Source organism: Erinaceus europaeus, chromosome 21, assembly GCF_950295315.1.
Source record: "Erinaceus europaeus chromosome 21, mEriEur2.1, whole genome shotgun sequence".
NCBI lineage: Eukaryota > Metazoa > Chordata > Mammalia > Eulipotyphla > Erinaceidae > Erinaceus > Erinaceus europaeus.
Genome location: NC_080182.1, coordinates 27,318,231 through 27,340,598, shown reverse-complemented (window position 1 = coordinate 27,340,598; position 22,368 = coordinate 27,318,231). Strand labels below are relative to the sequence as shown.

Sequence of the window (22,368 nt, the reverse complement as noted above, 5' to 3'; positions counted from 1 at the left end):
AAAAAGCAGCCCCACACATGTCGGGTTTTACAAAGGAAATGTTTATTTTCATGTTATTAGGTGATTACAAACTTCTCTAAAAAAAGAGCAAAGATGGATTTAAAATATCGATATACATATTTATCTAAAAAGCAAAAAGAGGGAGCAGGCCCGCCCAACTGCAGAGCCTGTATTGTGGGACCCCGACACCCGCAGCTCAGGACAGACCCCCGAGACAGATAGCGGATGGAGCCCCCTTGGGGGCCTCCTGTTGGCTGGGTGTTTTCCTGTTTTACAAAAGTTTTAAACGTCTTAAAAATAGCTGTTAAGAAACGGAGTCCTGGTGGGCCAGATGGATCTGGAAGGAGAGGCCCAGCCTAGGCCCCTTTGTGCTCAGTCCAGAGTCACAGTAGCTGGGGGTGTGTGTCGGGGGTCTACACACCCAACCACACCCGGCTCCACCTGCGTGTCATGATGTACATCCCTCGGGAGCAGTGACCAGACAGGCAGTGCTGGCCAGGCCACTCCAGCTGGTTCCAGGCCCGTGGCTGGGGAGGAGGGGTAAGAGGGATACCCGGCTTTGTGTTTGGTGGCTTCTGCACAGTGACAGTTGCACTGCCTGCTGAGCTTGTCTGCGCGGGGGACGGGGTGGCACCCTGTGTCACCTCTAGGGACCTCTATCCTTGTGCTTTCTCACTGCAGGGGGTGGGGTGGGGTGGTGGACACCAAGTTCCAGGGAGAAGCCAGGCCACCCAGGGGCCACCCAGAGGGTCTGTGGCCTCAAACAGAGGGTTCAGCTGTGTGCATCCCAAGTGGCCTTGGGGCCTCACTTCCTTGGCTGGACCTAAGTGTCACCTCAAGTGACAAGGTGTGACTGGGACGGGGGGGGGGGTTGTTGGAGGTGCCAGGCAGGGCCAGGGGAGGGTGGGTATCTCTCCAGCCAGCACCTGAAGGCCCCTCAGGAATGGTCAGAGGGGTGCTGCTGGCTTCACCCAGGAGCCCCGATGCAGAGCACCCTGTTTCCAGAAAGGCTCGGTTTTGGTCTCCACATAAGCCCTGGGCAGACAGACATGCTTCCTTCTTGGGGACCCACCAGACCGGCCGGACCTGACTGCATCCAGGCCTCAGTCTCCACACTTGACACAGTGGCGTGGACCAGCACCCTCTGTGGAGACCACTTGGAGCTCAGGAGCTGAGGGATGGTGGCTGGGCCCAGCCCCAGGCCAGGGACACGGTGCCCCATCTTTGGTCTGGAATCTCCAAGGAGCATTTCCAGGGCCTTCCAGAATGTACCAGTCTGCCTTCTGGCCATCAGGAGCCTGATGTGAGCACAGGGGCTGGGGGTGGCCTGGTGTCCCCAATCGGTGACAGTGGTTAGTTCTAAAGTTCCAGGAGGGACAGGCCAGTGGGTAGATTGGTGGAGGGAAGTACAGGGCAGGGCAGCAGGAGGCCCATCCACACAGCAGGTGGCACAGACAGATGGGGGGCAGGGGGCAGTGAGGGGCAGAGTCCACACTTTGGGCACAATGGGACCAGAGTTCAGAATTGCATCTGACCCCTGGGTGGGTGGGTGGGGACACACCAAAGGGTCATCTAGTCCCGAACTGGGGGAGGGGTTTCCAGGATCCAAAAAGTCTCCCCCATCCCTGCCAGACAGAAATGGCAGGGGGTGCAGGCTGGCACCCATGGGTGGGAAGCAGATACTCCTCTCCCAGGTCCGTGCCAGTTCCGGCTCTGAACGTGGAAGTGACTAAGTGACAGTTTCAATGGCACAGTTTAGGTCCCAGTGGGGGAGGGGGGCACCTGTCCTGGGCAAAGACAGGGGCACCTCATTACAAGCTCCTGGTTCAGACACCTTTCTACACAAGACTCTTGGTCCAGCCACTTCTGGGGTGCCCGCCCCCCACAACTCCAACTTCCTAGAAGACTCTCCCTCCCCCCCGCCTGCTGACTCTCCCCCCCCCACCTCTGCCCCCAGCCACTGTCTGAGAAGCACTGTGTCCAGCAGCCAGGACTGGGGGAGACCTGCTGGGGGGTGGCCAGGGTTGGTGAGAGCTCACCAGGAGTTTCCTGGAGGTGAGGAAAGCAGGAGGCGTGATGAGGAAAGACCCTCCCTGGCACCCTCAACGACGGGGTTTGGGTCCTTGGGTTCTCCGGCCCCCTCATCCCACACATGTCTGTCCTCTGGGCAGCCTGGTGAGGATGCCTGCAGGACCTGCTTCTGGTGGCAGAGATGGATGAGTCAGCCTGCTGGGCTGGCCATGGCTCCCCAACCACCCTGGGCCCAGAACAAGAGGGATGAGGGGGCCCAGAGGTTCTGGGGGTGCTGATGCCTCCCAGCCTGTACTGAGAGGGGCTTAGGGTCCTCGCTCTGGGCTGCACTGGCCTGAGGGGGCCTCTCCCGGCCTTCTCCCTCTCCCTCTCCCTCTCCCTGGGCTGCCTCCTACTGCATGCCCCAGGCCCAGCCTGCTTTTGGGGTGCGGTTGGGGTGGGTGAGGCTGGGCAGATGGCCCGCCAGCGACTCAAGCACCAAAGAACGGCTCTGAGCGAGAGCTCTATTGCTGGCAAGGAGACCAATTCAAGTGGCAGGAGGGTGACAATCTCTACCGTCCTCGTCGCTTGTAAAAAAGGGAGAGGGGGAGGGGAAGGGGGCGCAGCCCCAGGAGGCACCCAGGCCCAGACCCCGGGGGCCGCTCTGAAATCCCCCCACCCACAGCCCTGCATCCAAACAGGAGACACACTCACGACCCCCCCCCCCCACCCGACACACAACGGTAACATTTTCTGTGACAATTAAAAAAAAAATTCCTAGTGCAAATAGAAAGCTCTGTAAACCTGGTCCTAGGAGGAGCTACGGGGGGCTCACAGCATGGTCTCCACCACGATGTGGGTGGGCTTCAGGGGCGCCCCGTTGACAGGCAGCCGTGAGCTGCAGGGGGTGGCCCCCTCACGCTCCACCGCCCACAGGTTGGGCTCCCTCGGAGTCAGCAGGTACTTGACTCTCTGTGGGGGAGGGATGGACATCAGGGTGCCATGTGGGGGCTGCCCTCCAGGGAGGGCCCCTCACTCAGCCCCCAGCTGCCCTCTGCAGCCCCCACCCAAGTCTGAGCTGCCCCTGGACCCACCCTCCCCTGCTGAGGGCTGGCTCATCCACTACTGCTTCCACCACGGGAAACCAGCCTGGGAAACCCCAGCCTCCTGCAGCAACCCTTTCCTGCCAGATCCCCAGAAGGGGACAGGAAGATTTGAGGCCCTGCGCCCTGCCCCCCTGTGGCCACGATGTGTAATGGCAACAAGCCCACCAAGGGGAGCGACCCCGACCCCCACCCCCGACTCCCTGCTGGGCACATCGTTAGTCCATACTTTGTTTTTTTGGGGGGCAGGGTCTGGGAGAGGGCTGGAGAGTCTCGGGGTCCCTGGGGGTCCAGAGCAGCCTCCCCAGTTTTCTGGCATCTTAGCCTGTCATGGGGCCTGGAACACCCAGCATGGAACATGGGGGGGGAGGGGGATTCAGAAGGTGCTACAGAGACAGGGAAGAGGGTCTTATGAGTGCTAGGGAAGGGGGTTCCGTGGGGGCGGGGGAGGGGGGGTCCTGTGGGTGCTGGGGAAGGGAGGTCCTGTGGGGGCTGAAGAAGGAGGGTCCTATGGATGCTGGGCTTCCCACCTGCCCTGTCTGTGTCTTGAGGCCCCACTACTCCCAGTGTGGAGGGAGCAGGACACAAGCTAGGGGACCTGGGTTCGATCCCCAAAGCTTCGTCGTCCCAGAGCCTCAGCTGCTTCACCAACAGCTGGACACTCAGCTTTTGAGGTAAAAGTTGAACCTTCTGGAAAAGGGGTCCTAACTCCCAGTCTGTGTCCAGTGAGGGCTGATCCCCAGACACCCCCTGACCTCCCAAAGCTCTGCTCACCCCACTCACCACAAGGAAGGGGCCCTCGGTCTGGCAGAGCCGGATGACCATGACAAGGGGGACACACAGCATGGAGGACAGAGCCAGGCTCCAGCCCAGCCCGATGGCCCAGGTGGGGTACACGTACTCCTTGTTGTAGGTCAGGGGCACGTACTTGACCAGAGAGAACACAAAGCAGCCCTGTGGGGAGGGGACGTCAGGGGGGCTGGGCAGGTTCCCCTGGGGACGCAGGGACCTCACCACCAGGGGCTCTGTCCTGGGTAACCACCTTTAGGGTCCCCACCCAGGGCACCCTACAGCTGGGCAGGCCCTCACCACACAGAGGACCGGAGTGACCACAGCCCAGCTGTACTTCATCCAGGGCCCCGGCCGGTAGCCAATCATGTCCTCAATCCCATCGTAGAAGTTGTCACTGCCTGTAGGAGCGGGAGAGGGAGACTTGGGGACATGCAGGGGGCAGAGGGAGACCAGGGAGGAAGGGGCCAGGAGGGAGTGGGCATGGGTGACACGGTGACACAGGGCTCAGGGGGCAGGGGCCAGAAGCAAGGGGGCTGGGGAGTGGGGGGGAGGGGGTATGGGTGACAGAGGCAAGGGGATGGGGGCGAACCAGGAGGACAGGGGCCTGGGGGGGACCAGGAGCCAGGGGGTCAGGGGGAGGATGACCAGGGAGATAGGGGACTGGGGGAGCCAGGGGAGAGGGGGACTAAGGAGGAGGGGGACCAGAGAGGGCCAGAGGGATGGGGGAGCAGGGAGATGGGGGCTGAGGAACCTAAGGTTGGGACCAGGGGTCGTCCAGATCTCAGGTGAGGGTCAGAGCCCCCAGCCCACTCTGTTTCAGAAGCTTCTAGATAGAGGGTGCAATGGTCAGGATACATGACGCTCACCATATATCCAGGCGACCACGAAACATTCAAAGAAGGCGACCCAGAGCAGGCACACACCACTGGCGGCATAGTAGTCAAACAGCTGGAACACGTACATGCCACCCTGCGGGCCACGTGGCCGTCACCTCCTGTCTCTTCGACAGCGTGCCGGCAAGCCAGGAGGGACAGAGGCTGTGGGGAGGGGGACATAGGCGGACAGCCCCCCACTCCAGGGTCCCAGAGGGACAGAGGTGGATGGCCCCCCACCCCATGGTCCTGGGGAGGGGCCTGCTGGGTGGGGTCAGGGCAGAGACAGGCGCCCCTGGCAGAGGTGCAGTCTGCGGGCGGGGTGGCACGCACCTCAGTCACCATGGACAGCCCCAGTAGGTAGCTGAGGGAGCACAGCACGGCAATGAACGTCTCCCGCCGGAAACCCTTCCTTAGGAAGGATGGGTAAAGGTCGACCAGGGATGTGATCTGACCTTCGACCTCCACGAACTGGGGGGAGAGGGAAGGGCTGAGTGAGCAGAGAGGGGATGGGAGAGGCGAGGGGAGCAGACACCAGCTGAGCCCTCAGGATGGCCACCCTCTCGCCACACATCTGGCCTGGGGGTCACTGCCCAGCTGGCTGGGCAGTGAGCCTGAGCTTCCTCCTGTCCTCCTGCCCCCAGACCCCCTGGTTTGGGTCCCATCAGCCCAACTGTCAGTGTCCCCCGGCCCAGTGCTGGCCCATCTGTTAGTGCACCCTGGCCCTGGCCCTAGGTCCCAGTGCCCACCTGGCTGTCCAGTCCAAGTAGAAGGAGCATGATGAAGAACAGGATGGACCAGAAGGTGGGCAGGGGCATCATGGTGACGGCCTTGGGGTAGGCAATGAAGGCCAGGCCAGGGCCTGCATGGGGGGCAAGGGGCATCAGCTTCAGACCCTAAGCCAGGCCACTGACCCCTGGGCTGAGCCTTGGATCCTGACCCCAGCCCCCAGTTACCCAGGGCTGAGTGGACCTCCCCACCCCAAATGAGGGAGCCCAGAGGGTGCTGGCCTTGGGGGGGCTCACTGTGGGGCTTGGTGGCCCACTGACACCTGTGCCCTGGGCAGTAGACCCCTCCCCACCCCACAATGCCAGCACAGCCCTGGGCAGCAAGGGTGAGGGCCCAAAGGATTGCAGCCTCTTCCATGCAGGGAGGAAGCAGTAGGGGCTGGCAGCGCTCCACCCCCCATGCTTGCCTCCTACCAGGCCCTTTAGTGAAGGCCATGGGCAAGCACTGGGCCCCTGCAGACGCCCTTTTGGGTGCTTCTGAGAGTCCCACTGAGTAAGGTGAACCCCACATCCTCAGGTCAGCCAGGCCCAGGGCTCAGAACTGTCCTGACATGGGAGTGGAGGGCCTGGCTCTGCCCCTTCCTCAGTTCAACTGTCCCCAGCTCAGCCCCCATTTCAGGCCTCAGTTTTCCCATCTGAGGTGGCCGAGGGCCTACTGGGCTCAGAGCTATAGACATGGGCACAGTCCAGCAGAGGGCACAGCCAAGGAGAGGGCACTTCCCAGGAGAGCATTGCCCAGTAGAGAGCACAGCCCAGGAGAGAGCACAGCCCAGGAGAGGGCACTGCTTTCCCAGGAAGGGGTGATGGAGGGGCCTCAGGCGGCTGGGTGCACATGCCAGCATGAGGCTCTCTCTCCCCTCCCACAAGAGATGATGCCAGGGGCAGGGAGGCAGCACAGGGGTCTGTAAAAGACCCTCCTGTCTGAGGGTCCAAGGTCCCAGGTTCAATCCCCATCACCACCATCAGCCAGAGCTGAGCATGGCTCTGGGCTCTGTGTGTCTCTCTTATTAAAGTAAATTTTAAAATAATATATTAAAAGGTGTGGCGAAGGACAGGGCAGTGTCACACCCGGTTAAGCACATTTGTCACCATGTTCAAGGACCTGGGTTTGAGTCCCTGCTCCCCACCTGCCAGGGAGGAAGCTTCATGGGTGGTGAAGAAGGTCTGCAGGTGTCTCTCTGTCTCTCCCTTTCCTCTCTCAACTCTGTATTAAAGAAATAAGTAAGGAAGCAAAATATCTTTTCAAAAGATATAAAAGAAACAAAGAGCCCAGATGGTCAGATGGCAGGACACTGAGGGTAAACATCAAAAACCAAAAAGATGTCTCATAATTAAAAAGGACGTTGCAGTCTTGAAAAGTATATTAGAGGGAGTTGGGCAGTAGCGCAGTTGGGTTAAAGCGCACATGGCGCAAAGCACAAGGACTAGAGTAAGGATCCTGGTTCGAACCCCCGGCTCCCCACCTGCAGGGGAGTCGCTTCAGAGGTGGTGAAGCAGGTCTGCAGGTGTTTATCTTTCTCTCCCTCTCTCTGTCTTCCCCTCCTCTCTGTCCTATCCAACAGCAATGATATCAACAATAACTACAACAATAAAAAACAAGGGCAACAACAACAAAAAACGGAAATAAATAAATATTAAAAATTTTTTTTAAAAGTTCTTTAGGGGGGGCCAGCTGGTGGCGCACCTGGTTAAGCACACACACTACAGTGCACAAAGTGCTGGGTTCAAGCCCCTGGTCCCCACTTGCAGGCGGAAAGCTTCACGAGTGGTGAAGCAGGGCTACAGGTGTCTCTCTGTCTCTCTCCCTTTCTGAAAAAAATTTTTTTAAATTTTTTTTGAAAAAAAATTTAAAAAAGGTCTTTAGGGAGTCGGGCGGTGGTGCAGTGGACTGTTAAGCACACAGGGTACAAAGAGCAAGGACAGGTGTAAGGATCCCGGTTCAAGCCCCCGGCTCCCCACCTGCAGGGAAGTCACTTCACAGACAGTGAAGCAGGTCTGCAGTTGTCTGTCTTTCTCTTCCCCCTCTCTGTCTTGCCCTCCTCTCTCCATTTCTCTCTGTCCTATCCAACAATAACGAGATCAATAACAATAATAACTACAATAATAAAACAAGGGCAACAAAAGGGAATAAGTAAATAAATAAATATTTAAAAAGAAAGTTCTTTTAAAAAAGTATATTAGAGCCAGGGGCATGACGCTGCAGAAGTGGGGAGCAGGCGTGTCCCTGAGGCTGGGCCTGTGCTCTGGGGCCGAGGGCAAGGACCCCAGGGGGGACAGAAGTCCTGCCCTTGCCCCCCACCCCTGTCAGAGAACCCCAGAAGCTGGTGCTGAAGGACTCTAGATTACCCTGGAAGGGCCTGTGTCCCGTCCCCCCCCACCCCACCCCTGTGCAGTCTTTCTCGAGCCCCGGAGGGCTGAGTGTCCCCAGGAGCCAGGGGACCATGGAGAAGTCTAGGGACATACCACTCCCCAAATTTGGGGACAGTGGCTGTGTCCCCCCCCACCCAGGGCTCAATGTGGCAGAGGATGAGGGAGGAGCCTTGAGGTGGACGGAAGGAGGGAGGCTACTCAGTGGCCGAGAGGCAGAGACATCAGAGGAAGCCACCTGCCCAGAGCAAGCCACCCAAGCCCCTGCCTACGAGTGACTCCTATCCTGGGGGAACAGCCCCACAACCACCAGTGACCCCACCCTGGGGGACAGTCTGACCCCTGCACTGGGGGATAGCTTTCGCCCACCAGTGACCCCATCCTGGGGGACAGCCCCTTGTGCCCTGGTCCACAAATAACCCTCAACATGGAGGACAGCCCCCATCGTCCCCCGTGCCCATGCCCATGACTTTGCCTTTCGGGAACCCTGGAAGGGGATGCTGGGGTTGGGGTACAAGGTGGGGTGGGGCCGTGGAAATTGGGTGCAGGTACTGGGGTGCAGCCCCTTAGCTCTGACTAGCCGGCGGGAGCTACTCTGCTCTAGTGGCCACCTGAGTGGGGCTTGACCCCTGTGTCAGAGCTCTGTAGGGACCTAGGGGCCAAGGTGATGGGGGACAGGTGCACACGGCAGAGGCCCTGGGGGTGTGTCGCCGGCTGGATGTTTGGGTGGGTCCCATGGTTGCAAAAGCAGACAGGGGGAACCCACACCTTAGGGAGTAATCTCCATGAGCCCCCAAGTCAGGTCTGTCACTGTCCCCAAGGTGATCGGCACACGCACGTGGCACTGGGCTCGGGACAGTGCGTGGTCAGCAGCCTCCACACAGAGGGAGCCACATTGAGGGGGGCTTCTGTGGCTGACACCCCGAGTTTACCGGGAGGCACAGAGTGAGCCGCTCAAGACCCCACTGTCGACCAGCCAGTGCCTCTCTGCACTGGACCACGGCAAGGGGTCTGCCCATTCCTCTCCCTCGGGTGGGTGCGGGGGGGCCCCCAGTCCTGTCCCTTGGGTGGGTAAGGGGTCCCCCAGTCCTCTTTTGCAGGTGGTGCTGGCCCCTGGGATACCATCGCCCAAGCCTCTGCCTGGCTGCTGCAGCCCGCAGGCAGCCAGCTGTGAGGTTTGTGCCCACCCTGCCTGATCTGGGGGCTTTGCCCACCTCCTCCTGCTGTGGGGGCTGTGCCTACTTCCTCCTCCTCTGGGGAGCTGTGCCTACCTCCTCCTCCTCTGGGGAGCTGTACCCACCCCACCTGTTCCTGGGCCATGTGCCCACTCCACCTGCTCTGGTGGTCATGCCCACCTTCTCCTCCTCCTCCTCTGGGGGCTGTGTCCCCCGCCTGCCCCTGGACTGTCCCCCCCACTGCCCTTCCGTACCTGACTCGGCCACATCTGCAATGTCTACTCCTTGCTCCTGCGCCATGAAGCCCAGGATGGAGAAGATGGCAAAGCCCGACACAAAGCTGGTCCCGCTGTTGAGACAGCCCAGCAGCAGACAGTCCCTGTGTCACAGTCGGGAGAAGTTAACGGGGAGGGGGCCAGGCCGTGCCCCCCCCCCCCACGCTGCCGCCTGGGACTTGCCTGTAGGAGTTGTACTTGTACTTGTTGTAGCTACCCAGTGAGGTCATGGCACCCAGGCAGATAGCGTAGGAGAAGAAGATCTGGGTTCCTGCATCGATCCACACCTGGGGGCAAGGCATGTGAGAGGGCTTCCCCAGTAGGTGGCCGCAGGGGAGGAGGTGCAGGCAGGGTGTGTGTGTGTGTGTGCGTGTGCGTGTGCGTGTATGTCTGGAGGGGGCAGGGCAAGGGGAGGGCTGTCCCTGGGGCACCTTGCTGCAGGCCCAGGCCTAGTAAGATGACACTGAGCCACAGGGTGGTGTCCCCCCAGCCCAGTTAGTCATCTAGAATCTGAAGCAGAGGAAGGAAGCTAGGTGCCAGCTGGGTGATCTGGGCCACGAGGTCTTGGGGTGCCACTGTCCCCCTCAGCCCAGGGTCAAACAAGCCCCCCCAGGCACACTGTCATGGCTGCAGCTGCTAGCCCCCACTTGGGGCCGGGAGGGAAGGGGGCTTTCCAGCACACAGGTGAGGCTCCTTCAGAACCTTCAGCCAGACTCACAGCCTCTGCTCCTCCCACGTCTCCAGCTCTGGCCGCAAAGTGGGGCCCCCACCCACAGAGCCCTGGAGATGGGGCCCTGTGGCTCCAACCCAATACCCAAAGGGGCCCCCGCTAGTGCCCCCCCCCACCTGGCACGGCATCCCAGAGGCCATGCCTCGGTCTCAGGAGTCCTCCCACAACCTCATGGAAAAGTACCCGCCCTCCAGTACCTGTGGGTCTTCCAGCCGCGAGATGTCGGGGTACAGGTAGAACTTGATGCCGGCGCCCGCGCCGGGCAGCGTCAGTCCCCGGACCAGCAGCACCAGCAGCATCGCGAATGGGAAGGTGGCCGTGAAGTACACCACCTGGGGGCGGGTCCAGGCCGGGGTCTGGCTGTTCAGCCTGCTCACCCCTTGGGCCGCACAAAAGGCGAAGACCCGGGTTCGAGCCCCTGTTCCCACCAGTGGGGGGGGGGGGGACATTTCATGGGCGGTGAAGCAGGGTTGCAGGTGTCACTCTATCTATCTCCCTCTCTATCCTACCCCCTCCATCTTTCCCTGTCCTATCCAATAAAAGGAAAAAATGGATGCCGGGAGTGGTAGATTTATAGTGCTGGCACACAGACCCAGGGATAACCTTGGTGGAAAAGAAAGAAAACAAAGACAAACAAAAAACAGGGCTGGGCAGTGGCGCACCTGGTTAAGTGCTCTCATCACAGCGCACAAAGACCCAGGTTCAAGCCCCTGGCCCCCACCTGCAGGGGGAAAGCTTCACGAGTGGTGAAGCAGGGATGCAGGTATCTATCTTCCCCCTTCTTGATTTCTGGATGTCTCTGTCCAATAAATAAAGACAATACCAAGAAATTTAAATTTGCTTTTTGAGATTTTTTTTTTTCTGTTTTCCTGGGATTTTACCACTGTAGACTGAGTTGGTTTTTTTTTTTTTTTTTTTCCCAGAGAGCAAGAATCAGAGTGAGGGACAGAGGGAGAACCACAGCACTGAGGTTCACCAGTTCCGTGGAGGCCTGAGCATAGGAGCTGTCTAGGGGCTTGCTGGCCCTAGTCTAAACAGCGAGTTTTTTGTTTGTCTTACAAGACATAGAGAAATTGGGAAGGGGAAACAGAGAAGGAGAGATGGGAGAGAGACAGAGAGACACCTGCAGCCCTGTTCCACTTCTTGGGAACCTTCCCCTCTGCAGGTGGGGAGCAGGGGCTGGAACTCAGATCCTTGTGCCTGATGGTGTGTTTGCACTTAGCCAGGTGTGCCACTGTCCAGTCTATCAATACACCCAGAAAGAAAGGAAGGAAGAAAGAGAGGAAGGATGGAAGGAAGGAAGCAAGGAAGCAAGCTGGGCAGTAGTGCAGTGGGTTAGGTGCACATGGCACGAAGTGCAAAGATCAGCATTAAGGATCCCAGTTTGAGGCCCCGGCTCCCCACCTACAGGGGAGTTACTTCACAAGTGGTGAAGCAGGTCTGCAGGTATCTATCTTTCTCTCTCCCTCTGTCTTCCTGTCTTCTCTAGATTTCGGTCCTATTCAACAATAATGGCAGCAATAACAACAACTATAAACAAGGGCAACAAAAGGGAAAAAATAGCCTCCAGGAGTAGTGTATTCATAGTGCAGGCACTGAGCCCCAGCAATAACCCTGGAGGCAAAAAAATAAAAGGAAAAAGAAGGAAGAAAGGAAGAGAGGAGAGGAGAGGAGAGGAGAGGGGAGGGGAGGGGAGGGGAGGGGAAGGGAGGGGAGGGGAGGGGAGGGGAGGGGAGGAGAGGAGAGGAGAGGAGAGAGGAGAGAGGAGAGAGGAGAGTGGAGAGGAGCCAGTGCAGCTCAGTCCATGCTGTGGCCTTGGCATGACACTGGCCCTCTCCCAGCTGTGACCGAGGTGACAGGCAGGGATGCTGGCAGCATGGTAGGGGAGGTGGAGGCAGATCTGTCCCAGGCAGCTCCTTTGTATCTCACCCCCTCAACCCACAGGACCTCCGCATCCGTCTGTCCATCTGTCCCTCCCTCTGTCTACTTGTCGCTTGAGTCAGCTAGAGCTCTGGAGATGGTCCCCAGGCCCCCCCATCCCGCCTCAGTTTCCCCAGCTTGTCCACTGCCTTTGTTTTCCTCAGCCAGCCCCCACCCCAGGAAGGAGCCAGCAGGGAGGAAGGAAGCCCCCCCCAAAGCAGAGCCCCAGTCCTTACAGCCCCCTGCAGCCAGAGAACCCCCCCACCACACCCCACTTCAAACAATAGGACAGCTTCCCCAGGGGGTGTCTACTTCAAAGCTACCCCAATGTGCACACAGGACCTTGAAGGGGGTAGGGGGGACACGGGGGAGGACATGGGAGAGGAGCACAAGGGGGGACATGGGAGGCACAGGCCAGCACAGAGGAGACATCATGGGGGGGGAAACATGGGCAAGGTGGGGGACCTCAGGGTGGGCCCTGCTGTGTGTGTGACAGACCCCCCCAGCCCTGCTCTGTGTGACAGACCCCCCCCCCAGCCCTGCTGTGTGTGTGACAGACCCCCCCAGCCCTGCTCTGTGTAACAGACGGGACACCCCCAGCCCTGCTGTGTGTGTGACAGACCCCCTCAGCCCTGCTCTGTGTGACAGACCCCCCCCCCAGCCCTGCTCTGTGTAACAGACGGACCCCCCAGCCCTGCTGTGTGTGTGACAGACCCCCCAGCCCTGCTCTGTGTAACGGACGGACCCCCCAGCCCTGCTGTGTGTGAGACAGACCCCCCCCAGCCCTGCTCTGTGTAACAGACGGACCCCCCAAGCCCTGCTGTGTGTGAGACAGACCACACCCCCCAGCCCTGTAGTGTCCACCGCATCCCTGAAGCCACCCTTGTTTTGAAGAGCTGGGGCAGTGGCCCCCACCTCAGGGAGAGCCTGTGTAGCCACCCCAGGGCCCCACTCATACTCTGCCCTCCCCCCCACCTTCCCTGTGGACATGACCCCCTCCCCTCTCCGCCCCTCACCTTCCCCGTGGACTTGACCCCCTTCCAGATGCAGAAGAAGCAGACCAGCCACACGAAGAGCAGGCAGAGGGCCAGGTCCCACTTGAGGGCCCCGGGGTCATCGATGCCAGAGGACAGGCTCAGCACATTGCGCCTGGGGACACACCATGTCAGGGGGGACACCACGTGGGGGGGACACTGCATGAGGGGGACATCATGTCGGGAGGACACCGTGTCAGGGGGACACCATGTCAGGGGACACCGTGTCAGGGGAACCCTGAGATTCCCAGAGACCCCCACTGGCTGGGTGCAGATCTGACTTGGGCCCTTGACTGAGGGCTCAGCACCCTCTGCCCAGACCCTCAGGGCCTCGCAGCCCACCCTGCCCACCAGCCTTGGTCCAGAGGCCACTGTGGGTACCTTCCCACTGCCCTGTGCCAGGCCGTCCTGCCCACCCGTCCCCTCAGCAATCCAGGCTGCTGTGGTATTTGTGGCATCTGCCCAGTGCCTCTCTGTCCTGGGTCTGTCCTGAGACCAGGGTGTATACAGTAGGTGCTCAGTGCACACAGTAGGTACATACACTAGATGCTCAGTGCAGAGAGCCAGAATGTCCACAGGGTTGATGGGGAGACTGGAGCTCAGAGTGTTAGGAGCCAGTCTGAACCTCCAGGGCAGTCATTACCTTCGCTACTGTTATCACTGTCATTATTATCATTACCATTTTCTCCAGAGCCCTGCTCAGCTCTGACAGTGATGTTGGGGTTTGAACCTGGGACTTGAAGTTTCTAGCACAAGCCTGGGAGGTCAGAGCTGGGGGATGGGCAGGCCCTGTCCCTGCACATGCCCAGGTGCTGCCCTGTCCCTCTGTCTCTGTCTCTGAGATAGAGCTCTCTGATGCTGCGTTGTAGCAGCCCAGGTGGGGGCACCCCTGGAAGGTCATCCCCCACCCCCACCCCCAATGGCTTCCTCTAGATGGCTGCTCCCACCCCTGACCTCAGAGACCGAGGTTATAGAGTCCCCCCCCATGGCAGGGGCACAGGGGAAAGGGGGACATGTGTGTGTGTGTGGGGGGGGGTGGCTTGTCTGTAAACAGGACTCATTTCTTTGATACTCAAGAGCCCATGGAGACACAGGCAGAAGAAAGGCCATCTCCTGGGGGGGGGGGGGGCTGCTGCCTAGGGCTGGGGGAGGGAGGTCAAGGGCAGGGGGTACTGGCAGGGCAGGGTGCTCAGCACTCATGGTGCAGCTGCTGGAGCTTAGGCCCCAAGCCTGAAGTGACCATCTCGGGGACCTGCCAGCCTTGGGCTCTGGGACAGGACTGGGGGGGCGCAGCCCTGCCGAGAAAGGAGCGTGGGGGCTCAGAGAGACCCCAGGTTCTAGACAGCAGCAGGCTGACGAGTGCTGAGTGCGGGGTGGTGGGTGCTGGTCCTGGCACCAAGCCTCGGTGGTGCCGTGAGAGTGAGTCCCCTGGGTGCTAGGAGGTGCCAGAGGAAACCGGAAATTTCCAGAACAACAGCGTCTCCCTGGCTCTTGCCAGGAAAGGGAACTGGTGCTGTGTGGGCATGGAGGCTCAGTCATGCTAGGGGGTTGAGGCCCCCCAGGCCCCCAGCGCCCCCTCCAAGAACCCCAGGCATAGAGCAGAGGAGCAGGGGTGGAGGGGGGACATGTGGGGGGATAGGGGCAGGGGGGACACTGTTGGAGACAGTGCCCTGTCCACCCCTATGTCCAGCTGAGCAGAGGCCCAGGGAAGGGAGCTGGTGTTCTGTGGGGAGCCTGGGAATGGGCACCCACTCCAGTGAGAAGTGGCAGAGGGGGGGCTCAAACTCAGGCCACCCCCCCCCCCCCGGCACCACTGGATGAGGGCCAGTGTCTCTGCAGGCGGGGAGCCCTGGGTGGCCAGGCAGTACCAGGAACGGCAAGAAAGGACAGGGCTGTGGCTGCAAGCCAGCTGGGGGGAGCACGAAGGCTGCTCTGGGGGGGCTGGGGGCCACTGCCTGGGTGTTGGCTCTGCTGGGGAAGGGGAGGGTGTGGTGCTGGGGGAAAGGGGACAGTGGGGGTAGGGGGTGTGAGGCCATGCTGGGGGAGGGGGGTCTATGCTGGGGGGGAGGGGAGTGTGATCTAGGGGAGGGGTCTGTGTTGGGGGGAAAGGTCTCTGCTGAGGGTGTGGCCCTCCCTGTCATCACAGACTTTCCCACTGTGGGGTGCAGCCCCCCCCGCCCCACTTCTCAGCCTGGCCTTAGGACTCACTTCCGAGAGCTGGGGAGACACCCTGGAAAGGCCTAGCTATACCCCACGGCGGTCCCCTCTTGTGATGGGAGGGTACTTCCCAGCTCTGAGTCCCCCAGCTCAGGAGCCCGTGGTCTGGTTGCTTCACCATGGTTGACAGGACAGAAGGGCAGGGCTACTGGCAGGGATGTGGGCATCTCCCACGTGACAGGGGTGGTTTCCCAGCCACCAGGCGAGCCTGCCCCTGTCAGGCCCTGCGGTGCAGCCATGTCTACCACCCACTGGGGCCCAGCACAGCCCTGTGGTGACTCCTAGATGCGTCTCCCCTGGGGGCTCCTGTGATGGAGAGTGGATGTGTCCCCCTTCCCACCATGCTAGGTCGTCACATCAGACATGGGCCTTAGGGAGATGACCCCCAGAGACCCAAGGGTGCAGGGCCATCTCCTGCCCACAGGGGACAGTTAGGGGCACTGAGGCCCAGAAACAGTGGGGCCTTGGTGACAGCCAGCCCCATAGCAGAGGCAACCTTCAGGCCTGAGCTCGGCCGGTGGGTTTCTCTCCCCCTGTACCCCTGCACCCCCACTCTTGCACCCCCTGGACCCCCAGACTAGACTCACTCCCAGAACTCAGTGACGGGGGAGGTGGCGTTGCTGGCACTGAGGGAGGTCAGGCTCTGGTTTTGCCGGGTGACATCCTCAATGCACTGCGCCGTGTTCCAGCTGTGGTTGCAGTGGGCCCAGGGCAGCTCGGAGCGGAAGGACTGGAACAGGTAGTAGGTGGCCCAGGCCAGGATGACGATGTAATACACGTTCAGGAGGGACACGATGACAATGGAAGCGTAGCCAATGCCTGGGGGGGGCGTCAGGGGAGCAGGCCCAACGCAGGGGGGGCGTCAGGGGAGCAGGCCCAACGCAGGGGGGCAACACTGGGCGGGCAGGTGGGAAGAAGCGGCTGGGTCAGCTGAGGGGTCAGCTGGGGGGGGGTCACTACCTGGGGGTTGGGGTGTGGGGTCAGCTGGGGGTCACTTGCTGGAGATTGGGGTGAGGGGTCAGCTAGGGGGTCACTTGCTGGAGGTTGGGGTGAGGGGTCAGCTGGGGGGTCACTTGCTGGAGGTTGGGGTGAGGGCCCGGCTGGGGAGGTCACTGACTGGGTGAGATGGGTCAGCTGAGCGGTCAGCTGGGGGGGTTACTGGCTAGGGGTTGGGGTGAGGGGTCAGCTGGGGGGTCACTTGCTGGAGGTTGGGGTGAGGGTCCGGCTGGGGAGGTCACTGACTGGGTGAGATGGGTCAGCTGAGCGGTCAGCTGGGGGGGGTCACTGGCTGGGGGTTGGGGTTAGGGGTCAGCTGGGGGGTCACTGGCTGGATGAGATGGGTCAGCTGAGGGGCTTTCTGGGGGTCACTTGCTGGGGGTGGGGTTGGGGACTCACTGAGAGCTGAGGGGGTGTTTGGATGGGTTGTGAGGGGGCTGGTGCTGCATGATGGGTGGCTGGCTGGGTAGGTGGCCAGGTGCCCTTGTCCTGTTAGTGGGAGGGGACTCGAGGCCGGAGAGCTGCTTCAGCACCCGAGAGAGCCCCCACGCTCACCCGCAAACAGGGGGCAGATCTTCTCCCAGCAGGTGATGCCTCCCTCCGAGGTGTACTGGCCGATGATGACCTCTAGGAAAAACACTGGAAGGCCGCCCCCGAACAGGAAAATGAAATACGGGATGAGAAACGCACCTGCAGGAGGAGGAGGGGTTAAAAGTCAGGGGTCAGGGGTCTCTAGCACGGCTGTGGCTGCCCTCCGAGCCTCTCCCCCCCACAGTGGGGCAGAAGAGCAGAGGAACGTAGGGCATCTCCCTGAGCTGGGGGTCAGCTCTCTAGGTCAGCCCACACCCCCCTCCTTGTCCCCGCCCCCCACCCCACTGTCTCTGTCCCCCACCCTACACCCCCCCCCCAACCTAGCTGGCCACTCCTGGCTCCCTGCTTTGAGAGTGTTTGTGGAGCTGAGAGAGCAGAGCATCCCCTTGGCTCACGCAATATTGGGGATTAAATTCAGGAACCAAAAGGCCTGAAGGTCAGCTCCTGACCCATTGCCCAGCTCCAGGCCGCCCACTGCGAGTCCTGGTTGGGCCGAGTTGGCCACAGTCCCCCACCCCCATCCCAGGCCCTAGGGATGAACTAGGCTGGGGCTTGGTGAAACCCCAGAGTGTGGTATCCCAGGTATGAACTCCCTCCCATAAAGGATCATTTCAAATGGGAGCTCCTTGGTGGAGCCTGTCCCCCCCCCCAACCCAGCCGCCAGGCATGAAGCTGGGAGAATGGCTGGGTGCAGTGGGGGGCTGGGGGGTGTCTGGTCGGGGTGGGAGCAGGGGGGCAGAACGGGGGGCCTACCTGGCGTCCACTGAGGGCAGCAGCAGGTCCGTACACCCTGGACCTGAGGGTCACCGGGTGAGTGTGCGAGGGCTTTGCCGGGGGGCCCTAGGCCCCTTCAGAGGCCCCGGGCCGAGACCCAGGAGGGCAGAACCCAGCTGACTCACAGGGAGCAGGCTCTGCTCTCTCTCCGTCTCCCTATCTCTCTCACTGACTGTCTCTCACTCTAAAAAAGAAGGGGGGCTGGGGAGACAGCATCACGGTTACGCAAACAACTCTCCTGCCTGAGATTTTGAGGTCCCAAGTTCAATCCCCAGTACCACCATCAGCCAGAGTTCAGCAGTGCTCTGGGTAAATAAAATAATAGTAATAATAATAATAAATAATGGCTCTGCAAAAAGACTCTCCTGCCTGAGGCTCCAAGGTCCCAGGTCCAATCCCCAGTACCACCATCAGCCAGAGCTGATCAGGGCTCTGGTAAATAAAATAAAATAAAATAAAATAAAATAAAATAAAATAAAATAAAATAAAATAAAATAAAATAAAATAGGTGTTCATCTCTGTCTCTCCCCCCCTCCCCTCAATTTCTCTATCCTAACCGATAAAATAGAAGGGGAAAAAAAAGGAAAAAATATCCACTGGGAGTGGTGGATTCATAGTGCTGGCACCAAGCCCCAGCAACAATCCTGGTGGCAATGAAAAATATAAAAATAAATTTAATTTACAAAATAAAATTTGAGGGCTGGGGAAACAGCATAATGCTTATGCAAAATACTGTCATGCCTGAAGCTCCAAGCTCCCAGGTTCAATCCCCAACACTACATAAGCCAGAGCTCAGCAGTGCCCTGGTGTTTTTTTCTGTGCCTTTATCTCTCTCATTAAAATGAAGTAAATAAAATATTAAAAAATAATTTTAAAAAACTGAGTCAGGGCGGTGGTTCCGTAGTAGCACCTGGGCATGACACCCTGGATTCTGACCCCAGGCACCACACAGAAATGCACAAAGACAGAGGAAAATGCAAAAGGGGGCTGTGCACAAGGACCCAGGTTTGAGCCCCTGCTCCCCTCCAGCAGGGGAGAAGTTTCACACACAGTGGAGCAGGGTTACAGGAGTCTCTCTGTTGCTCTCCCTCGCTGTCTCCTCCCCTCTCAATTTCTCTGCCCTAGCAAAATAAATAAAGGAAAGAAAATACAGAAACCAGGAAGAAGCTATGAAGGAGCAGTCAGAAGTCTGGGGTGGGGGATGGGAGGGCGAGAGGGTGTGGCGGGCTGAGGCCTGGGCAGCAAGCTGTGCCCCCCGAAGTGGGCAGTCGGGTCCGGCCGCAGCCCCTCACCTCCGCCGTTCTTGTAGCAGAGATATGGGAAGCGCCAGACATTGCCCAGTCCCACGAAGCCGCCGGCCACCGACAGCACAAAGTCGATCTTGTTGGACCACTTCTCCCTCTGCGGGGGCTTCCCCTCCGCCTCATCCTCAGGCCGTGTGCCCGGGCTCTTCCCGGGGGACGGCTTCAGGATGTCCTTGTGGAAGTCCTTGAGGCACTGCAGCTTCTCCTTGGTGGCCATGTCCTCCTTGCTCTCTGCGGGGACAGAAGCGGGTCAGGCAGGGGACAGGAGTCCTCCCCAGTCAGCTCCGACCTGTCCATCTGCCCGCTGGCCAGGCCCGGCGTGTCCTCCTCTGTGACCACATCCCTGGGGCCCAGCAGGAAGTCACCTGCTCTCTTCACGGCCCGTGACACCTCCAGGCCTGCATGTTGACCCCCAGCTCCCGGGTGGAGGGATGGGACAGGCGGCCTATCTGCCAGCCCTGCAGTGCTCCTGGCTCCCGGGTGGGGGGTGGACAGGCATGTGGGGTAGGGAGGGGGCTGCATAGGAAAGGGCAAGATGGTCCAATCTCAGAGGACCCAATGGTGCTCAAGCGTGTCTGCAATTCAAGAAACGGCAAGAAGGAAACTTTCTTTAATGAAAGGACAAAGACCACCAGCCCTAATTCTCTGTCCTGCCAGACTGTCTCCAGCAAGTAGGAGAAATGAAAATCTTCCCAAACATCCGGAACCCAAGGAATCCACCACCACCAAACCTGCCTGGCAGGAGTTCCTGAGAGGAGTCCTACACGGAAAAAACAAACTCCAAGTGAGCTCAGCAGTGATGGGACAGAAGTGGACACACAGACAACAGAAGAAAAGACAGACAGATATGAGAAAAGGAGGGCAGTGGACAGAGAGATATGAATAAAGGGGGGACCCAAGGCCACATGCTAGAAGGCCCCATCTTGACCTCACTTAGGTGGGAGCTTGAGGACAAGGGTTGGGTGGGAAGTCAGGAAGAGGGAGGGACATGGCTGGCCACCACAGGTTCAGTCGGAGGGGGTGAACACGGGTGACACTGGGGCTGGTACTGGGGCTGGGGTGCGGCACCAAAGCCAGGGACTTTGGGGGTGGAGTGGATAGGATGGGCTTGGAGGGGGAGGGGGAAGGGGTCCTAGGTTGGGTGAGAGTCGCAGACACCCTGACCTGAAGTGGAGCTGGGAAGTGGAGCCCTTGTGCAGACAACTGTGCTGTCAATCATTAACCTCCAAATACGGTGGGGGTTGGGGGAAAAAGAAGGAAAAGAAAAGAAACAGGAGGACTCTTGAGACCGGATGTGTGGGCTGGGGCACCAGCTTGTGTGATCCAGGCCCCAGGCCCACAGGTTCACCCCTCAGCACCACTTCAAGCTGCTGGGCCCTTCTCCCTCCACTCACAACAAAAACATTTTTAAAAGGGGGGGGGGGCAGGTGGCAGCGCAGCAGGTTAAGTGCACATGGTGTGAAGCACAAGGACCGGTGTTAAGGATCCCAGTTCAAGCCCCCGGCTCCCCACCTGCAGAGGAGTCGTTTCACAGGCGGTGAAGCAGGTCTGCAGTTGTCTGTCTTTCTCTCCCCCTCTGTCTCCCCTCCTCTCTCCATTTCTCTCTGTCCTATCCAACAACGACAGCAACAATAATAATGATAAAAACAAGGGCAACAAAAGGGAATAACTTCCAGGAGTAGTGATTCGTAAGTGCAGGCATCGAGCTGCAGTGATAACCCTGGAGGCAGTGCACTGAGACAACATGCACAAGGACCCCTGGCAAGAAGGGGAGCAAGGCGTGGGGAGATAGTATAATGGTTATGTAAACAGACTCATACCTGAGGCTCCAAAGTCCCAGGTTCAATTCCCCACACCACCAAAAGACAGAGCTGAGCAGCGCTCTGGTGTTTCTCTCTTTCTCTATGCGTCACTCTCAAAAATAAAATAAATAAAATTATATTTTAAAAGTTTCTACTAAAAAAGAAGGGGAACAGGGCTGCAGGGGTCTCTCCATCAGAGCCAAATAACAGGCTATGCACCAGGGACAGAGCAGTGAGGCAAACCAAGGCCTCACCTCCAGAGAGCCCCCCTCAGCCAGCTCACACCCCACTTCCAATCACTTCCTTCGCACCTCCGATCTCGCTGATAGTGGGGACAGAGGTGCTCAGGGTGGAACTGGGAGACTGTCTACAACCAAGAGCTCTGGGGACCTCTGAAGCCTCCCTGTCATGGGCGCATGGTCCCCTGCCACCTGCTCCTCGGTTTCTCCAGTGAAGTGCAGGAAGGCGCCCTGCTGGGCCATCCTGAGCAAAGCCCAGTCTCCTGGCTGGGTGGGAGACCCAGCAGGAGAGCTCTCCGCCTGGGCGGGGACCCCACTGGATTGTCTTATGGGGCGGGGGCGGCAAGGAGGGCTTCCTGGGGAGCTGGCAGCCCTTCCTTGTCTGCCTCCCAGACGGAGGCCGCCGCCCGCCCGGCCTTTCTCTGCGGCCCCGGGGGACGTGGGGGACGTGGGGGGCCCGGCGGCCGCTGGCTGTAAAAATAGCCTGAGCGCCAGCATTGTCCGGACCCCACCCAGCCGATGTTATCTGAGCACTGTGGCGACTGGGGCATAATTGGAGGATATGGGCCTGGACCCTTCTCGGGCAGAAGTTTGCAGAAGGATCAGACCCCTGGATTCGGCCAGGGGTCCGTCGGGGCTGCCCTGAGCCCCACCTGTCACACTGGTGTCCCGGAAGCTGGGGGAGGGATGTCATTGATTCCCGGCCCTTTGCTCTGACTCCTCTAGTGAGATGCCCCACCTCGCCCCAGGGCTGTACCCCTGGTCACTGGCCTCCTGTGTGAGCTGCAGGGGTGGCTCCGGCTCTCTCTGAAAATGGGCCTCTGAAGACTAAGGACAAAGGACCTGGCCAGCTTCCTCTTGGAAAGAAATGGGGGAAAGTGAGCCCTGAACCCCACAATGAGGAGAGGCTCGCTATTGCTCAGCACGTTGGACGCTGGGCTACTTACAGAAGGATATCCACACCGGGGTCTGCAGGCTGGACAGGGGGTCTCTGAAGTTGGACGAGGGCCTCCAGGCTGGATAGGGGGTCCCCAGGTTGGACAGAGTCCTGAGGCTGGACAAGGGGTCCCCAAGCTGGACGGGAGGGGGTCCTGAGGCTGGACAGGGGATACCTAGGCTGGACAGAGGGCCCCAGGTAGGACAGAGGTCCCCCAGGCTGAACAGAGGGTCCCCAGGCTGAACAGAAGTTTCTGAGACTGGATGGGGTCGCTAGGCTGAGTAAGTGGTCCCCAGGCTGGACAGAAGGTCCCCAGGATGTATGGGGGGTCCTTGAGGCTGGATGGAGGGGTCCCCAGGCTAGATGGGGATCCCCAGGGGCTGGGACAGGCTGGGGAAGCTTGCGAGAGGCCAAGTGCACCCTGGAGCCCCCCCATGAGGGA

General features: G+C 59.7%; 1 protein-coding gene across 2 annotated transcripts in view; it reads right to left on the bottom strand.

Moving 5' to 3' along the window:
- Positions 1-20: 20 nt before the first annotated feature.
- Positions 21-22,368, bottom strand: part of SLC6A6 (solute carrier family 6 member 6) — a 43,969-nt gene continuing 21,621 nt past the window's right edge. For both annotated transcript variants that reach the window (XM_007517075.3, XM_060180632.1), the window contains exons 2-14: positions 18,937-19,179; positions 16,835-16,969; positions 15,871-16,102; positions 13,049-13,181; positions 10,310-10,444; positions 9,566-9,669; positions 9,362-9,486; positions 5,527-5,639; positions 5,111-5,248; positions 4,772-4,874; positions 4,203-4,303; positions 3,897-4,067; positions 21-2,982 (exon numbers count right to left, since the gene is read on the bottom strand). In XM_007517075.3, coding sequence (XP_007517137.1) covers positions 2,842-2,982; positions 3,897-4,067; positions 4,203-4,303; positions 4,772-4,874; positions 5,111-5,248; positions 5,527-5,639; positions 9,362-9,486; positions 9,566-9,669; positions 10,310-10,444; positions 13,049-13,181; positions 15,871-16,102; positions 16,835-16,969; positions 18,937-19,165 — 1,860 coding nt within the window. In that variant the 5' untranslated portion in view covers positions 19,166-19,179 and the 3' untranslated portion in view covers positions 21-2,841. The remainder of the gene's footprint in view (positions 2,983-3,896; positions 4,068-4,202; positions 4,304-4,771; positions 4,875-5,110; positions 5,249-5,526; positions 5,640-9,361; positions 9,487-9,565; positions 9,670-10,309; positions 10,445-13,048; positions 13,182-15,870; positions 16,103-16,834; positions 16,970-18,936; positions 19,180-22,368) is intronic.